General features: G+C 38.6%; 1 protein-coding gene across 1 annotated transcript; it reads left to right on the forward strand.

Annotated features, from left to right (window-relative positions):
- The first annotated feature begins 11,311 nt into the window (after positions 1-11,311).
- LOC121520274 (methyltransferase-like protein 27) lies at positions 11,312-17,256 on the forward strand. Its single transcript, XM_041803648.1, has 5 exons — positions 11,312-11,428; positions 12,975-13,103; positions 13,630-13,765; positions 14,589-14,681; positions 17,027-17,256. The coding sequence occupies exons 1-5, from the start codon at positions 11,312-11,314 to the stop codon at positions 17,254-17,256; spliced, it is 705 nt and encodes a 234-aa protein (XP_041659582.1).
- The last annotated feature ends 429 nt before the right edge of the window (positions 17,257-17,685 follow it).

A 17,685-nucleotide genomic window follows, 5' to 3' on the forward strand; every position in this document is an offset into this window, starting at 1 on the left:
ACAGGATTACAGCGAAAAGCTATCAAACCTCAAAATTTCATTTTTTTCTATTGAAACACATCAGATGGGCTTAAATGGAACACACTGGGCTTAAATGGTTCTACAGTGACTACCAGGAAATGAAGATAATATGTTCTCACCAAAATTAAACAAATGTTTAAAGAAATGCCTGTAGGCTAAATATGCTGCAAAACTTGCCATCACAGTTATTCCTCTTCTGCCAAACTTTCTGAATTATCAAGGAATTCTTGTTCAAAGTTTTATGTAAGATTTATGTAAAATGAATCAGAAAACACTTAGTTTGTGTACTTATCATTTTTAATCATTAAGCAGTGTATCTATCAGTAGGGCTACATGTATTGACTAGTGATTAGCTTGCTACGCTAGCCAGCATGACTCATCTTTTCACATAAAACTAAATAGTAAGAAATTACAAAAAACTACCTGTTTATACACAAAAAAACAAATCAATAATCTCTCAAATTACATAATATGAATGTACTTAACAAGTCAGTGGCTGAAAATGGTTGAAAAGAGGTTCTTTCTGAGGGGTCCCAAACACCAAAGTTTTGAGGCGACTTTATCTGAGCCTCCTTGAGACTGCACAAATGTAGGCGGGCCTTTTTCAATATCTACAAATGTGATTGGTGTCAAACAAAAACTGACATATAATTAAGAAATTGTGTGATTGGACAAAATAATGTATAGCATAAGACAGGCCCCTCTTCTTTTTTTTTTTTTAAATTGACTTCAAAGTCGCAAGTGGGCTTAAATGGTGCCTGGGCTTAATGGGTAGGCTTACCCTAATACAATACAATAATAACTTTATTCATCCCCGAAGGGAAATTATATAGAAATTATATATAAAATTATATATTATATTTACATGTAAAAGCAAATTCTATATTTATTTGGGTGGTCTTACAAGTAAATATATAAATAAAGAGCATAGTTTGCAAATATTTATCTTGTGGTTCAACTACCTAAAATCACAATATAACCCTTATGAATGGTTCATACCAAGGTCTTTTGCTAACACTTGTGGTTTGGGCTATGGTGTGTAGCTTTAAACCAGTGTTAATTTCGTTGACTAAAACTATGACTAAAAATGTTCATCGACAGCTTTGTTTTCCATGACAAAAACTAGACTAAGACTAACAAAAATAGATCTGTGATGACTAAAACTGACAAAAACTAAGTTTAGTTTTTGACTAGAATGTAATTTAGTTTTAGTCAGAAATTCAAAATCCATTATATCTCTCCTCTGTGGGTAATTCTGTCAAAAACAATGCATCTGTATCTCTTATGTCTCTCAGCTGTAGAAATCATGGACCCCAGGTTTGGCAGGGTGCAGAGAACATCCCACTATGACTTGGTACCAGATTTAAGCAAGACAATAAATGCTTGGACTAAAAGTAAAACCTAAAATGTGAGGACTTTTATGGACTAAAACTAAATGGACAGAAATTACTAAATATGACTGAAACTAAAATTCATTTCACTTAAAGACTAAAACTAAGACTAAAATTAAAAATATCTGCCAAAATTAAAACTGCTTTAAATAATGACATCAATTCAAATTTATGTTTAGTTTTTACAGCAATAGCTATGTCACTTTTTGTGTGGGTCCATATCTTCTTGGATATGTGAAGGAGGGGAGCTCAGTGGATACAAGCCTGGGCACCACAGCTCTAAACTATAAAGGAAAAGCAAATTGCAATTAATATGTCATAACTGTCTCATTATAATCAATAACGGAAAAAGTAATTGGCTGTTGTTAGGTGATTGCTGACTTAATAGCTGGCACTTGTGGGTACATTTGCGTTTCTTCACCATATTCTATTATAGAAGCGATCTGTATGTACTGTACACACTGTTTATTTTATTCTGTTGTGCTGATTGTAAGCATGGCTTATTAGAGCCTAGTTTTCTCAAATTTACATCTGTGTAGGCATTAAACTGAAGCACTGAATCACTCTAACTTTGTTTTGTATATGTACTTCCTGCAGAGAGGATGGAGCCAGTCCAAAGTAGAACACCTGATGAACTGTGCTCGAGTCTTCAAGAAGATGAAGTTTCTTGGCCATGTGAAGCTTCCCAAGTGGAAGGCCTTCTTCAGTCAAGACTGGACTCATTACTCTTGAATAATTTAGGGGCAAGTGACTTTGTTTCATCTTCATGCATTACACCAAGGACTACCTGTCATACATATGGAAACAAGCTTTTTTCCAAGATCTAAACTGCTTTGTGAGTATACAGACAAGTTATCAGATGTTTTGAAAGGTTTTTTATAGCAAACATATAACTGCAGAGTTTCTTATTGTTTATCAGAGAGCTTGAATCTTTTGTTAAAAGTAGGAGTATTAGGGCACTACTGCAAAAATCTAGCAAATTAACTGAAATTTCACATGTTTTGTACTGTATTTTTTACAGTAAATTTCTGGCAACCACAGCTGCTGGTAATTTACCGTAAAATTTAAAGTAAGGCAGTATTAAGCTACTACTGTAAAATCTGCAAACATCAGCTGTAATTTCTCATGTTTTGTCCTGTATTTTTTACAGTAAATTTCTGGTAACCACAGCTGCCAGTAATTTACTGTAAAATTTAAAGTTGGGCAGTATTTTGCTACTACAGTAAAATCTGCAAACATCAGCTGTAATTTCTCATGTTTGGTCCTGTATTTTGTAAATTTCTGGTAACCACAGCTGCCAGTAATTTACTGTAAAATTTAAAGTTGGGCAGTATTTTGCTACTACCGTAAAATCTGCAAACATCAGCTGTAATTTCTCATGTTTTGTACTGTATTTTTTACGGTAAATTTCTGGTAACCACAGCTGCCAGTAATTTACTGTAAAATTTAAGTAGTTATAATAAAATACCGTTTAACATTATACGGGTCTACTGTTTTTATTACTGAGATAGATTGTATTTAGGTTTACAGGATTTCTGGTGTTTTTACAGTAATTTATCGTAAACAGGTTTGTTTCATTATCGTTATTTTTACAGCCAATCCCTGTAGAAAATGTTGTAATAGAGCTGTAACTTCTACATCAAATTACAGTAAGTTGTACAGCAAATTACCGTAAATATGGTTACAGTATAACTGTTATTTTTACAGCAAATCCTTGTATAAACGGTTACAATATTGTATTTTTTTAACAGAAATTTACAGTTAAAAAAAACAGGTTTGAACTGTAATATTTACAGTTGTAGAATGAAAACACCGTTTTTTCTCATACATTCTCACCGTAATTTTTACAGTAAATCTCTGGTAACCACAGCTGCCAGCGTTTTACCGTAAATTTAACGGAATTTTTTTTACAGTGTAGGGATGCACAAAATTATCGGTCTGGTATCGGTATCAGCAGATATTAGCTTAAAAAGGTACATATGGTATCTGCAGATATCAAAATTTCTGCCGATATTTAGATCCAATATTCTGCCTGTGTATTTCAGCATATATCGACTGTAAATTTTGTCCATAAATACTAATAAATTAGTGGAGTTTAAGTCTGAACCAATAGACTTATGTCATTTGAGGTTTTTTCTTTATTTATCCTCATTCTTTAAACTTTAATGTGTCTTTTAAGGACTAAAGTTTGTTTCCTTGGTCATCCTTAAACCTTAAAGTGTCCAAAAGTATTGAAATTTGTCCGAAAAGCTTATTTAAATATTGGTATCGATATCAGTATCGGCTAAAATGAATCTGTAAATATCCACATATCGGATATTGGCAAAAACCCAATATTGTGCATTCCTAGTCGACATCTAGCCCAAATGAATCAAAGGCCTTTTACATTTATTTAACCATCTCGAGTGCTGGGTCCTGAATTATTGTACAAATGGTTTTTGGTCTCAACTTTTCCCTTGCTTTCTTATTATTTCTCTTGGCCGGTGGCCTTCTTCTCTGTCTCTTTGGCTAGTATATCGCTACTAGACCAGGCATGACTCACCAAAACAAGAGCCACTTAATGCCATTGTTGGGTGAAAATCAGCTTTAAAGCAGTAATGTCTTCCATACTGACTTACCTGTGTAATTTCTCCCTACTGTAAGGGTATTTAAAATTTCACAATGACTACTAAACAGAAAACAATTCCAATATCAATTTGAAACCTCAGCAAAAAATAGTGCTGTCAGTTGATTAAAAGAATTCACCTAATAATAGAATTACTAACTAATAAATAGATCATTTTGATGAAACCAGTAGTTTTGTAGGTTTTTTTCTTTTTTAGTACTTTTTAATGCTACTAATCATTAAAATAAATATTGCTTTAAAAATGTGGTACTAAAACATATGGCCTTCTTCTGAAATGTTAACATAGAATCAGCTTTATTAATCTACTGATAACTTGAATTTAAACTCCGTACCTCATTTAGTATTCACAGGAACAATAGGTGGATAATCGCCTTCATTCAGTGTTGCATCATTTTTTTCTATAATCTTTTCAAATAAAGTTAAGCTAAGGCCATAGACTGAACTCTACATTGTACAGTCAATAGTAGTGACCAGAATGATGGTAAAATGGCTCTTACCTCACAGTTGTCTTCAGTGGTGAAACAGCTACTTAAATCTTGGCTAACACCTCAGCAAGCTGCGCTAGCTAACGATCCTAGCTAGCTTAAATCAACTACTGGCGCCAAAATCAAGGTCCGACTGTAACTGGAAAAATTCAGCTTTCCAGCGCGAGATATTCACTTTTACCGTCTTCAAACTCTTCTTGGGTATTTTCCATTGACATTTCTTCTTGTGTGGCCTCCTCTTCCTCGTTATCTTCGTCACTCGGCGGTTTTCCGCTCCGTCGTTAGACGTTGGTCCAACGGTCCTTGTCCACTCTCTAACCTAACGGTCCGGAGCTCGTTCTGCACCCGTCACTGATCCTCCGATCAGCCAATCATGTGAGGCAGAGGCTCTCACGCGATTTTCCTTATATGGTTAATGACGAAATAAATACATTTTCTGAAGCCAAACGTTTTTTTCAAGTTATTTTTTTCATCTCATTATCATTAGTATTATTTTATTGTTGTTGTTGCTGTTAGCTTTTCTGTTTTTAAGACTCCACCTAACAGAACTACATTTATTAATTAGCTCTAATATTTATTCAAAATAATTTATTCAGTATTAGTAGTTATAGTAGTAAGATAGGTATGATTTTATTTTGATAATATCATTATCAAATTTAATCTTTAATTTCTTGTTTCAATAATATTTATCAATGAATATTTAAAATATATAAATTATCTTATAGATTTGTCTTTGGGTATTTTAATCACCTTTTTTCAACTATGTTTTGTGAAAAATCTTCACGTTTGAGCTATGTATTTCCACATCAATTATTTTTATTCTTCTAGATTTTTTTTTATTGTCATTTTTTCACTTTTATTACATTTAAGTTTTTAAATGATACCATTAATTGTACCATTAGGTGTAGTAAACGTCCAATAGAATACTGCTGTCAGCATTTCTATCTGCTATTAAAAGGATGGTATGAAACAATTTTTTTTCATTTTATTGTTTTAAATGGTGTTTTGATTTTATTTTTTTAATCATGTTTTAAGCGCTTTCTGGTAAATGATTTAGCTTTGTAAATTCACTTCAATTATTTGTTTTCATTTCTTAAGTAATCCTATTAATATTAATTTTAATGTTTCTAAATGTCAACATTTTGATTTTATACAACAAATTATTACTAGTAGTTGCAGTTGTTGATGTTTGAGGCATTTTATAGTATATTGTCAGCCTGTCTGTCTGCTATTAAAAAGATTATATGAATCAGAACTTTATTAATTTATTTGCTATTCTATTTTTTTTTTTTAATATATATATATATTTTTCCGACATTTTCACTTTACATGCATTTGTTTTATCAATATCTTATTCTATCCTATTGTTTTGGATAATCTTACTAGGGTTTTTTGTTCTTTGTATTCTACTGGATTGATTCTAGTGATTCAAATCTAACTATCCTTGTGTTTTTACATTTCAACATTTTATATCCAATACAAAGTGATGGCAGCATTTCCAGATGTTTTCGTCTCCTGTTTCACAGCAATAATGGTTTTTGTACAAAAATGTACACTCCACATAAACTAAACTTTGAGACATAAAGAGAATCTCAAACTTAAATTTATTAGTCAGATGTCCAAATCTTTATTTTTGTAACACAAACCACTTAAGATGTTGTGTTTTAGGAATATTAGAGAGAAAAACAGGATTTCCAACATCTAGAAAACACAAATATCATTTTCTCTTTAAATATAAAGGAACCATTAAGATTTAAATTATTTTTAATTGAGATTACAATGATCCACATGGGACCAGGATCGACATTAAAATGACTTCTCATGGCTGAAACACAGTAAATGTATTTCACAGACTGTAGAAACCTTGATGATCTGATATTCAAACATGTTTCTAGATGCTATAATAACCCAAACAGCTGATTCAGTGCTTTTACATTTTTCATCCTTCAAACCTAAAAGGACAAAAAAAAACCTTTCAAAATAAAATAAGAGCCTCTGACTCAGTCTGGATGTATTCATTCTGGATGTGCTGATTTGTTTTAGCCACATGGTGGTGCTGTTGGTTTATTTAAGCAGGACTCTTCCTCAGTTGAAACGTTTAACAGAAAGAGGAAGAGGAAGAGGAGGAAGGCAGGGGGATTTTAGAATCTGCCCTCTAGGGGTGTTTGGCTCCTACAAAGACTGTGGCATTCAGGCACCTCTGCAGGTGTTCAGCAGGATCAGAAACAAGAAACCTTCATAGAGAAAACACCGTTCTGTCCTTCACTGATGGATCTGAGTGCATCTACGCTGGGAGAGTAAGAAACATGTGAATGCAGTTTAAGCCCCCAGAAATACAACGTTTACAGTAAAGTCCAGGTTTATTCTTTTTCCTTCTCACATGCAGAAATGTGTCAGATATTTGTTTCCTCATCTGTCAGTATATCACTGAAATGAACTTTAAATGACGTGGGCTCAGCGTTTGTAGATGAAACAAATATAAACACAGCTGTTTTATACTGCGCTCTCTGTTAACTAGAGACTGTTTGGCTGATTTTTAAAGACTGACTCTGTTAATGCTAACAACAGACATTTTGGAGGGTATGCTGATTTCCATTAGAATATTTACATGTTAATATCAGAACCTGTCATAGGTCAGTGAAAACCTACCCACTCAGCCTGTTTGTGACCGGAAATGTCCCATTAAACCATTAAAACCACAATGTTTGATCCTCCAGCCGTCACAGTAAAAACAAAGCATGCATTTATGATATTAGGCTTTCACTCTGGAGTCACTGATACAAATGTACAGTTTTTCCTGTTTGTCACCAGATCTCATTCATTTTACCATTTTTGGTGTGAGGGGGAATTGCATGCTTTTTTCTTTGTGTCCTATAGGGGCGCCATTGAAACATCCATCCATCCATTTTCTATACCGCTTATCCTGTTGGGGGTCAATGGGGGGCGGAGCCTATCTCAGCTGTCCCTGGGCAAGAGGCGGGGTTCACCCTGGACTGGTCGCCAGTCAATCACAGGGCTGACATACAGAGACAGACAACCAGGCACGCTCACACTCGCACCTACGGGCAATTTAGAGTGATCAGTTAACCTAATGTCTTTGATGGTGGGAGGAAGCCAGAGAGAACCACCTTCAAGGAAGAGGGAGGATTGCACTTCAACTGGCACTGAAAAGGTTAAATTCCTTACAAAAAAAAAATTGTCATTTTGGATATTTTTTTATTACATCTGAACTTGATTTTAAAAATAATGGAATAATGTTGATGTTCAGATTTATAGTAATTGTTTTGCTATTTCTGTAGGGTGTTTATTTGTGGTAATAAGTGCACACAAACAAATAAAGGTATAAACATATAATACAATATAATTTAATATATTAATATATGTATGAACAGACAGATAAACAAGTAGCAAGTTCTAGTATTGATTTACAAAATTATATACATATGATAAAAATTAATAAGAGACAAATTGATGTAGACAAAGAAAATCAAGGAGGAAAAGAAAGCAAACAAAATAATAATGATAATAATAATAAAATAGAGAGATAAGAGCAGAAAAACGAAGGAAGAGGGGAAACAAGGCAAAACAATGTAGCAACCAAGTGATCTTGAATGAGACAGAGTGGCATTTTGGCAGGTATTTCATGATGTGTTTGTTATAGTAAGTTTCCTTTTATAGTCATATAGGGTATGAGTGTGAGAATTTATTTAAATCTTAAATTCTAAAAAAAAAAAAAAAACCCTTAAGAATCAAAGTTGTTGCTCATTATAACCATATTTACGACTGTTTTATTCCCATTCAGTGAAATCCAATTGGTGCGTAGTATATGAATTCTTTTTTTTTTTTTTTTTTTTTTACATTACAAACATCAAGGTTTTTTTGCACTTTAGTTAGTAATGAAGGGGTTAAATTCCTAAAAAATAATCAGTGCTTGATATTTATGGCCACTGTTTGGTTTAGTTTTAGTTTGTTATTTATGCCACTGTTGAAGAAAACTCAGATTCAGTCTGGACTAGAGTTCACCAGAAGGACTGTGGGAGACTCCATGGTCAAGAGGAAGAAAGTTCTTTGGTCTGATGAGACCAGAATGGAGCTTTGAGACCATCAGACAAGACGCCCAACACTGACATCACCACAAACACACCATCCCCACTGTGGAGCACGCTGGTGGCAGCATCATGCTGTGGGGATGCTTCTCAGCAGCCGACCCTGGAAGGCTTGTAAAGGTAAAGGGGAATATGAACAATCTTCTTCAGTCTGACAGAGAACTACCTCTTAGGAGAAGATTTATCTTCCAGTCAGATGATGAGCCGAAGCATCCAGAGAAAGCTACACAGAAATGGTTTTAAAACAAGGGGAAAGTTCTGGAGTGGCCGGGTCAAAGCCCAGACCTCAGTCCAATAGAGAACAGAGGCTGGACTTGAAAAGGTCTGTTCACTCCTGGTCCCTGATCAACCTGACAGAGCTTGAGCAGTTTATCAAAGAAGAATGGAGTAAAATTCCCGAGTCCAGATGTTTGATCCTGACTGAGACCTATCCACACAGACTCAGAGCTGAGACTGAGACCTATCCACACAGACTCAGAGCTGACTGAGACCTATCCACACAGACACAGAGCTGAGACTGAGACCTATCCACACAGACTCAGAGCTGAGACTGAGACCTATCCACAGAGACTCAGAGAGACTGAGACCTATCCACACAGACTCAGAGACTGAGACTGAGACCTATCCACACAGACTCAGAGCTGAGACTGAGACCTATCCACACAGACTCAGAGCTGACTGAGACCTATCCACACAGACTCAGAGAGACTGAGACCTATCCACACAGACTCAGAGACTGAGACTGAGACCTATCCACACAGACTCAGAGCTGAGACTGAGACCTATCCACACAGACTCAGAGCTGAGACTGAGACCTATCCACACAGACACAGAGCTGACTGAGACCTATCCACACAGACTCAGAGCTGACTGAGACCTATCCACACAGACTCAGAGCTGAGACTGAGACCTATCCACACAGACTCAGAGCTGACTGAGACCTATCCACACAGACTCAGAGCTGACTGAGACCTATCCACACAGACTCAGAGCTGAGACTGAGACCTATCCACACAGACTCAGAGAAACTGAGACCTATCTACACAGACTCAGAGCTGAGACTGAGACCTATCCACACAGACACAGAGCTGAGACTGAGACCTATCCACACAGACACAGAGCTGAGACTGAGACCTATCCACACAGACTCAGAGCTGAGACTGAGACCTATCCACACAGACACAGAGCTGAGACTGAGACCTATCCACACAGACACAGAGCTGAGACTGAGACCTATCCACACAGACTCAGAGCTGAGACTGAGACCTATCCACACAGACACAGAGCTGAGACTGAGACCTATCCACACAGACACAGAGCTGAGACTGAGACCCATCCACACAGACACAGAGCTGAGACTGAGACCTATCCACACAGACTCAGAGAGACTGAGACCTATCCACACAGACTCAGAGAGACTGAGACCTATCCACACAGACTCAGAGCTGAGACTGAGACCCATCCACACAGACACAGAGCTGAGACTGAGACCTATCCACACAGACTCAGAGCTGAGACTGAGACCCATCCACACAGACTCAGAGCTGAGACTGAGACCCATCCACACAGACTCAGAGCTGAGACTGAGACCTATCCACACAGACTCAGAGCTGAGACTGCAGGCAGAGGAGACTCTACTAAATACTGACTAAAACAGAAAGTAAAATTATGCTGACCATGACTGTATAAAAGGCACTGTAAGCCAAATATGCTCGTGAATGTTATCTGAGGCCGTGTATTTTAATTGCCCTCGTATCCCATCTGAGGTGTAGCAGATGATGTTGTAGCATTTTTATTTCTGTATCAGTCTGATAGCCAGGGCTAAAGTCTCATTATTGAGGTTAATATTGGTTCAGCAGAGACTGTGAACTGTAAAGTCACACCCAGAATTCGTGCATAACGTCTGCAGGGCTAGTGCGGTGACTGAGTCTCCTCCTCCTGCATCAGTAGGAGGAGGTACCGCGTGCTCAGCCAGCCAATCACATGACCACTTCTCCCAGCGCCCACACATATAAACAGAGCTGTAAAACTTTGCCTCAGAGCCAAAAGATCTGCAGTCAGAATTCAGCTTCTTGTCATCTTGCCCTTCCAGATCTATGTTTTTGAAATCTTTCTGCAATATTTCTTTTGCCTCAGAACTTTTTACTCAAACTTTCTCCCCACCAGAGCCTTCATCAGACCCGGCACAGCAGCTCCTCTGACTCCGCTCTGACCAGCATTAAACGTCTCCATACCAGAGAAGGAACCACAGGAGTCTCCCTCATCTCCCTCCCTAGTCTCCCTCTGCTATTGCACAATCCCTGCAGTGAGTTATTTACCATTGTTTCATCATTTAATCTATTCACCATTCAATGGTTCTATTCTTGCATGAAAGCATGTGGTTTTCTGCTCCTGGGGGCCTCAAATACATTCATAGACTCACTTCAGATATGAGGTATATGTCCATAAAAGTGATTTTCAAACTTTTACACCTGAGATTCTATAGGCACACCATATTCATACCTACATGGAATTGCCTGCTAAAATAAAGGATAAAGAAAACACTAATCACTCCATCCAGCAATTTAGACATGCATGGGACAGTATTTTGTCCACTGGTTGTCGTTGGTCTGATGTAAAAAGGCTGAACTCTGATCTGGACTCAGATTTCCTGTGCTTCCTCTGACAGGTTTAAGGCTCATCATGTCTGACGGTAGGAGAACCGTGGACAGCATGAAGGCTCTCCTTCAGTCATGTCAGGGAGCTGATTCTCAGCAGACCATTAACTTCTACGACTCGTGGTGCGAGACGTACGAACAGGTCGGTGGAAGGAAACATTTACTCTCAGGGGCCAGAAATGTTAAATATCCAAGGCTGAACTAAAACTAAGGAGGGTCTGGGCTGCGACCCGCAGCAGCACTCAGTAGTGCAGCTGCTTTGTTACACAGTGAGGTGGTGGCCTATGGAAACTCTTACACTCCGTAGCCTGGCTCATACACCAAGGGTCTGAGGCCTCAGTCAGGTCATGGTGCATACTGAAGTCCATCATACCATGAAATCATGACTGTCACGTGATCAGCACCATGGACAGCTACACACCAATTAGAAAGAACAACAGTGACAGCTGAGAGGGCCTTAAGTCAAGCACAGCTTCAAACCTATACAAAACAGAGCTATTCCTTGTTATCTGGGTATTCATACATTTGCTCCTATCCTGCCTGCTGAGGGTGATATGGGTTGGATGTCTGGTTCAATAAGGAGGAAATGTGACATGATAAGACTATGGAATCATTTTATTAACATGCCTGATAATAGAACCAATAAGAAATTTTTTCTTTGGACGAGAACTTAATATTTGTAAGTTGGCCTCTTTTGTTGCAAAAGCCTGGAAGAAACGACAGGTTGGTTTGTTTAACAACTTTTGGTTTCTGGTCTTTCTGTAAAGATAATGGTGTCTTGTAAGCCCATTTGGGCTGGGCATATTGTTTATGCATGACACAATAATAAAATTTAATCAATCAAATCAGTCATATACTCTCTCATCCATCCATCCATCCATTTTCTATATCGCTTATCCCGTTGGGGGTCGCAGGGGGGCTGGAGCCTATCCCAGCTGTCATTGGGCGAGAGGTAGGGTACACCCTTGACTGGTCGCCAGTCTATCCCAGGGCGAGTTTGAGAACCCATTAGAGAACTGATTATGAGTGAAGTGGTTCATAAAATGTGAGTTTACATTAGGGGTGGGCAATATGGAAAAAAAAATCATATCACGATTTCTTTATGGCCAGATGACGATCTCGATTTTATCATGATTTTTTCATTAAATTTCTAAGACAAATTTGCAAGTTAGTGACCAGAAAAAACAAAGTTTTCTCTGATTTTTCTCTATTTCTTCTGCACCATATATATATATATATATATATATATATATATATATATATATATATATGTATGTATATGTAGTGGGGGGGGGGCAAAGAGAAGTAGTAGAGCCGATCCTACGATTAAACAGATTAAGCAGATCACCAATACATTCTATTTCTTCACGATCTGAGATCATCTAATTGCACACCCCTAGTTTACATACATAGCAATTTTAATGAAATACTATTTTCTACACAGAGCGTGCCCTGATATCAGCGCCATTTAAAGTCTGTACCAGGTCTAAGGAGACGTTCACCCCAGAGTTCTTTGGCAGTTCTAGAGTCTAATTTGAATCTATTTTATCAGTGACTTTAGACCTAAGGAGAAGTTCTTCACCACCACTGCTTTACCGCTGAATCAGACTATATGACACCACACACAGCTCTTTGTTATATGCAGAAAAATAAATGACTTGACCTCATGTCATGTACTGAATAAACAGGATTTTGAGCTGCTGAACTACCGGGCTCCTCATCACGGGGTTAGCTTCCTGCATGCTAACTTCTCTGGGAGTCGTGAGGACGTTCAGGTGCTGGATGTCGCCTGTGGATCCGGACTGGTCGCCAAACTGGTGAGTTAACATTTGTATTTGTATTTGGTGCTTTTTCAAGAGCTGCTGTTGGGGATTTAATTTTACCATTTTAGGTATATCCTGTAATTTTCTTTGGTAGCAGCAAAGAGATGCCTGTTCACTCGCTGTGATTGCTTTTTAAATGGACCCTTGCTCACCAGGGGACAACAAATGACCAAAAACAGCCCCTCCAGCAGCAGGCCAATGTGGATTGTCTGCAGTTTGGTCAGAAATACAAATAATATGACAATGGGAGGGAAGATTAACCGCTAGTATACCAACAACCAAAGGTGAAAGAAAAGAGATCAAACTGCTCCGTCCATGCTCTCTTCATTGATACCACTACTAACTTCTGACTGTAGATTACACCCCAGTGTGCTGCAGCCAGAGGGAGGAGAGAGACCAGAGAGATAGCAGAACTATACATTACACAACCAGTTAAACCAGTTAACTGAGCTGTGACTGTAGCTCAGCGTTAGCATGCATGCAAACATTCTGAGTAAGCTCTTCCTCTTCTTGTGTCCAGATGACTGAACTGGGCTTCAGGAACTTCGTTGGCGTGGACGCCAGTAAAGGCATGCTGGAAGTAGCAGCAAAGACCGGCCTCTATCAGGACCTGAAACTGGCCTTACTGGGAACAGAACCACTGCCTGCATCCAACAGTAATCTCACACGACAGCGAACAAGTCCATGAATCATCTCTGTGGCTCTCTTACTGTGGACTGGTATCTCTAATACTAATAAGAATGAAGGGGGTCAATTATTTTTTTTAATTTTTATTTTTGCTGAATAGTTTGCCATGGTTAGCAACTTATTTAAAAGTGACCAACTTCTCCAAAAGTTGCCATAAAAAAACAGTTAACATGAGGAAACGGTCGCAGGTATGTGTTCAAATATCAGTCGTATTTATAGTGACTGCTGTTAAACTCTATTTACAAGACGATGGTCATGCTAGCTTGTTGCTGACCTGGACCAGAGTGTGGACCAAAAACAGGTTTTAGTCACTTGACGGGGGACATGACGAGGTTTGAGGTTTGCTGGATTCGCAGTCTTTGGGTGCTTGGCCCTCCAGGTCTAAGTCTGCTCTTGTGAGGCCAGGAAGATGGCTAATGGACTCCCTTGTGATGACTTCTCATTGGCAACTTTTTGGGGTTTTGGCACATTTTCACACTTGGTGCCCAGGCCTCAGTGAGCTGGTCCAGATATATGGGGGGTAACTGCATGCATCATGGAGGGGTCAGCTAGAGGGATGCCTGGACAGAGCAGCCCTGAAATATGGCAATCAGGCGACTAGAGCAGAACGGGACCAAGGCTGACAAAGTGCTGAGCCAGCATATGCTCCCATACCTGACCACCTGACTACCTGCTTGATTAGGATGCATTACTACTGTAGTGGTTTTGATTATGCAGTTTTTAACACTTACTTTAAAGTCAAAGATTTGATTTGATAAACTGATCTAGCTCTTCTTCTTTTGTTTGTTTCAGATACATTCGATGTGGTGATTCTGGTCGGTGGTCTGGGTCCTGGTTTTATTCCGGTCAGAATCGTCAGAGAGCTCTGCAGCGCCGCCAAACCAGGTAACCATGTAACTGGTCATATAACGTCACATAGAGGAAGTCAGACTGTAACATACAGCAGCCATGAGGTTGTCTAAGTCAACCTTTTCAGCCCACGACCCCCAAAATAAAGGTACCAGACCGAGGACCCCCACTGGACCTGAAGGTGGTTGAACACAGCCATGAATATTCAAGAATAGTCATGGCTGTCCATAAGGGGAGAAAAGGGGAGAGCTTTCTGATGCCCAGACAAATGGGGGACCAAGGATGACAGCAAAATCATGGTCCACTGTAAAGTTAAGCTATAAACGTTTTATTCTTAACTAATAACCACTCTTGTCAGAGAAATAAATGTATATTTCTAAATTATCTGTGCTGTAGTAAATGGCCTTCTTCAAAATGTAAATCCCTTTTCTTAAAAACAGAATTAAAATGGGTTAAACATGGCAAAAATGTGTGGAAAAAGGTGGTGAAATGGGATTTTAAAAGTAGCAGAAATGGGTTAGAAGTGACAAAATTTAGGTAAAAGTGTCAAAAAGTACACAAAAATGGCAGAAATGGGTTTGAAGTGGCTAAAACGGGCATAAAAAATGGTAAAAAGGTTAAAAAGTATGTGAAATGAGTTTAAATTTAAACTGGCAAAAATAGGTGGGACTTTGGGTGAGAAGGAATGATAAAGTGGTTTAAACTGGCAAAAATGGGCATAACAAGTAGTAAAATGTGGTAAAATGTGGTGAAAATGGCCATAAAAAGTGGTTAAATGTGGTTAATAGTTTCAATAATGGATCAACAGAGGCAACAGTAGACAGACAGCAGAAAAAATGGTTTAGAAATGGCAAAAACAGGCAGAAAAAAGGTGGAAAGGGTTTAAAAAGGGCAACAATGGCTCTAAGTGGCATAAAGGCGTTAAAAATTGCCAAAGTTGGTGGAAAAGTGAGGAAAATGGGATGAAATTCATCCCATTGGTGTAAAGTGGCAAAAGTGGGGAATAGGTGGCAAAAAGTTGGTCCAAATTGTGAAAAAAAAATTAGTAATAAGTGGATAATAATGGTGGCAAAGTTTGGTGGAAAAAAGTGGTTAAAAGTGGCACAAATATGTACTTTCAACATCAGAACCCAGCAGTTTGGCACAATTTTCAGCCCTGATAAGGAAAGTGTTAGCCAGGATGCTAGCACCAATGCTACTGATCAAAGATTTAGGCACTGATATCATCAATAGATCATGGCTGGGGAGGGCCGGTTCTCTCGGTCTACCAGGGGCCCATCTAAATCTGTGGGAAGACTTTTTACAGCCGTTGTGATTACTTTGATTTCTCACCAAATGACCATGTTTTTTTAATTTTAAATCAAAGTAATCTTATTCAAATATTTTCATAAAATAGGTAAAATATACAATTTGAAATTATTTAGAAAATATTCTTCATCTTTTTAAGGCATCTGGCGACCCCTCTTAGTGTCCCAACCCACAGGTTGAACACCACTGGTCTAAGTAGTAATAATATTACCCAGAATGCTCTTGTAGATTGTATTGTCTCCTGCTTCATGCTGGCTCTGTCTCCCTGCTGTCTCAGCTCTGTCTTTATTCCCAGGCTTTACTTCAGTCAGGACAATAAAGGGTACATATATATATATATAGATATATATAGATATATATAGATATTATTAAAAAATAGCAGCCATCATTTACAGCAAAGGACGTAAAGCTGTGTGTTCTGCTGTAAACTAGGATGTTATAGAGAAATAGAAGGAAAAGTACACAACACAAGAAATGTATTCTAACCTCATAATATCAATAAAGTATTGAATGCAGGACTTAAACGGTATATCCACACCACTGCTTTCTGCTGTTAGGAGTCCTTTCACCATGAATTATTTTACGTGTCTTTTAGGTTAAAGGGCCTAAAATAAAGATAAATGCTTACCCTCTGCATCATTGGCTCTGAATTTTTCTGCCATTTATCATGGAAGGGATTCAAATTAAAGGTTTAAAAATAAAATAAAGATATTGGAAACATTTGTGTCAAATTGTAAAATTCTGCTGGAGCACTGGCTCTGATTGTAATTATTTCATGTGTGTTAAAATAAAGCTGAGGGGTGCTCCAGCACTCCTTAAAGGGTCCTTAATCATCTATGAGACTTAGTATGAAGCATGCTTCTGGATAATCGGGCCATGTGGCCCTAGAACCTCACCTTACCCCCCCATTCAGTGAGAATCAGGACGCCCAACCACAAGCCGGGAATGTGCAGAACGTAGGACCAGGGCTGAGACTCTCCTGGGACTGGGCCTGTTCAGTTGTTCGTATGGTTTCATACCTGTGATAATCATCAGGACGTGGGGCCTGGATTGATCTGTAGTTTGTATTTCAGGTGGTCTGGTGTGTTTGGTGAGAGGAGAGCACAGAGGAGCCCCCAGCGACAGGTACAAGCATGAGCTGCACACAGAGCTGAAGCTGATGGAGGAGGCGGGGCTATGGAGTCTGCTGGCCACCAAACACATCGACAGGTACATGGTGGACGCACAGGCCAACACCGATGGAGACCAGCAGGGGGAGCTGTTCATCAGCGGGATGGCTTATCTCTACAGGAAGGCAAACTGAGCAGAGATGGAGGTCCCAGTTTAAACCTGGAAATCAACAGTCAGCATACCAACTGGGGCTGGGCGGTATGCATCAAAGATCATCTCTGTATTTTTAAGCTCAAAGGTGACATTCAATGTATAACTGGATATATTTATCCTGTAAGAAAATAACAAAAACAACTTTCTGTCAAATCCACATCAACCACATGCAGTAAGCTGACACATGAGGAATGGAGACAGTGTAGGTACCTGAAAAAGCTGGTTTAGAGACGAGCACCTTTCAACACCTGATAAATGTCCTGTCACACTCAGATACGGCTCACAGGTCCGGTTGGACCACATGTCAGTGCTCAGCATGCTAAATAACGCTCTAAGCGATAACTGTCTCGGTGCAGATGGCTGTAGGGGCTGCAGGTTCTGGGTTGCAGCACAGAGTTTCACACCCTCC

Source organism: Cheilinus undulatus, linkage group 13 (assembly GCF_018320785.1).
Source record: "Cheilinus undulatus linkage group 13, ASM1832078v1, whole genome shotgun sequence".
Classification (NCBI taxonomy): Eukaryota; Metazoa; Chordata; class Actinopteri; order Labriformes; family Labridae; genus Cheilinus; species Cheilinus undulatus.

Bases quoted from the DNA above. Each gene is read 5' to 3' on its own strand.
- LOC121520274 (XM_041803648.1), top strand. From the start codon at position 11,312: ATGTCTGACGGTAGGAGAACCGTGGACAGCATGAAGGCTCTCCTTCAG. The intron at 11,429-12,974 runs GTCGGTGGAAGG...CTGAATAAACAG, and splicing joins GGTGCGAGACGTACGAACAG to GATTTTGAGCTGCTGAACTA. The intron at 14,682-17,026 runs GTAACCATGTAA...TTTGTATTTCAG, and splicing joins CTGCAGCGCCGCCAAACCAG to GTGGTCTGGTGTGTTTGGTG.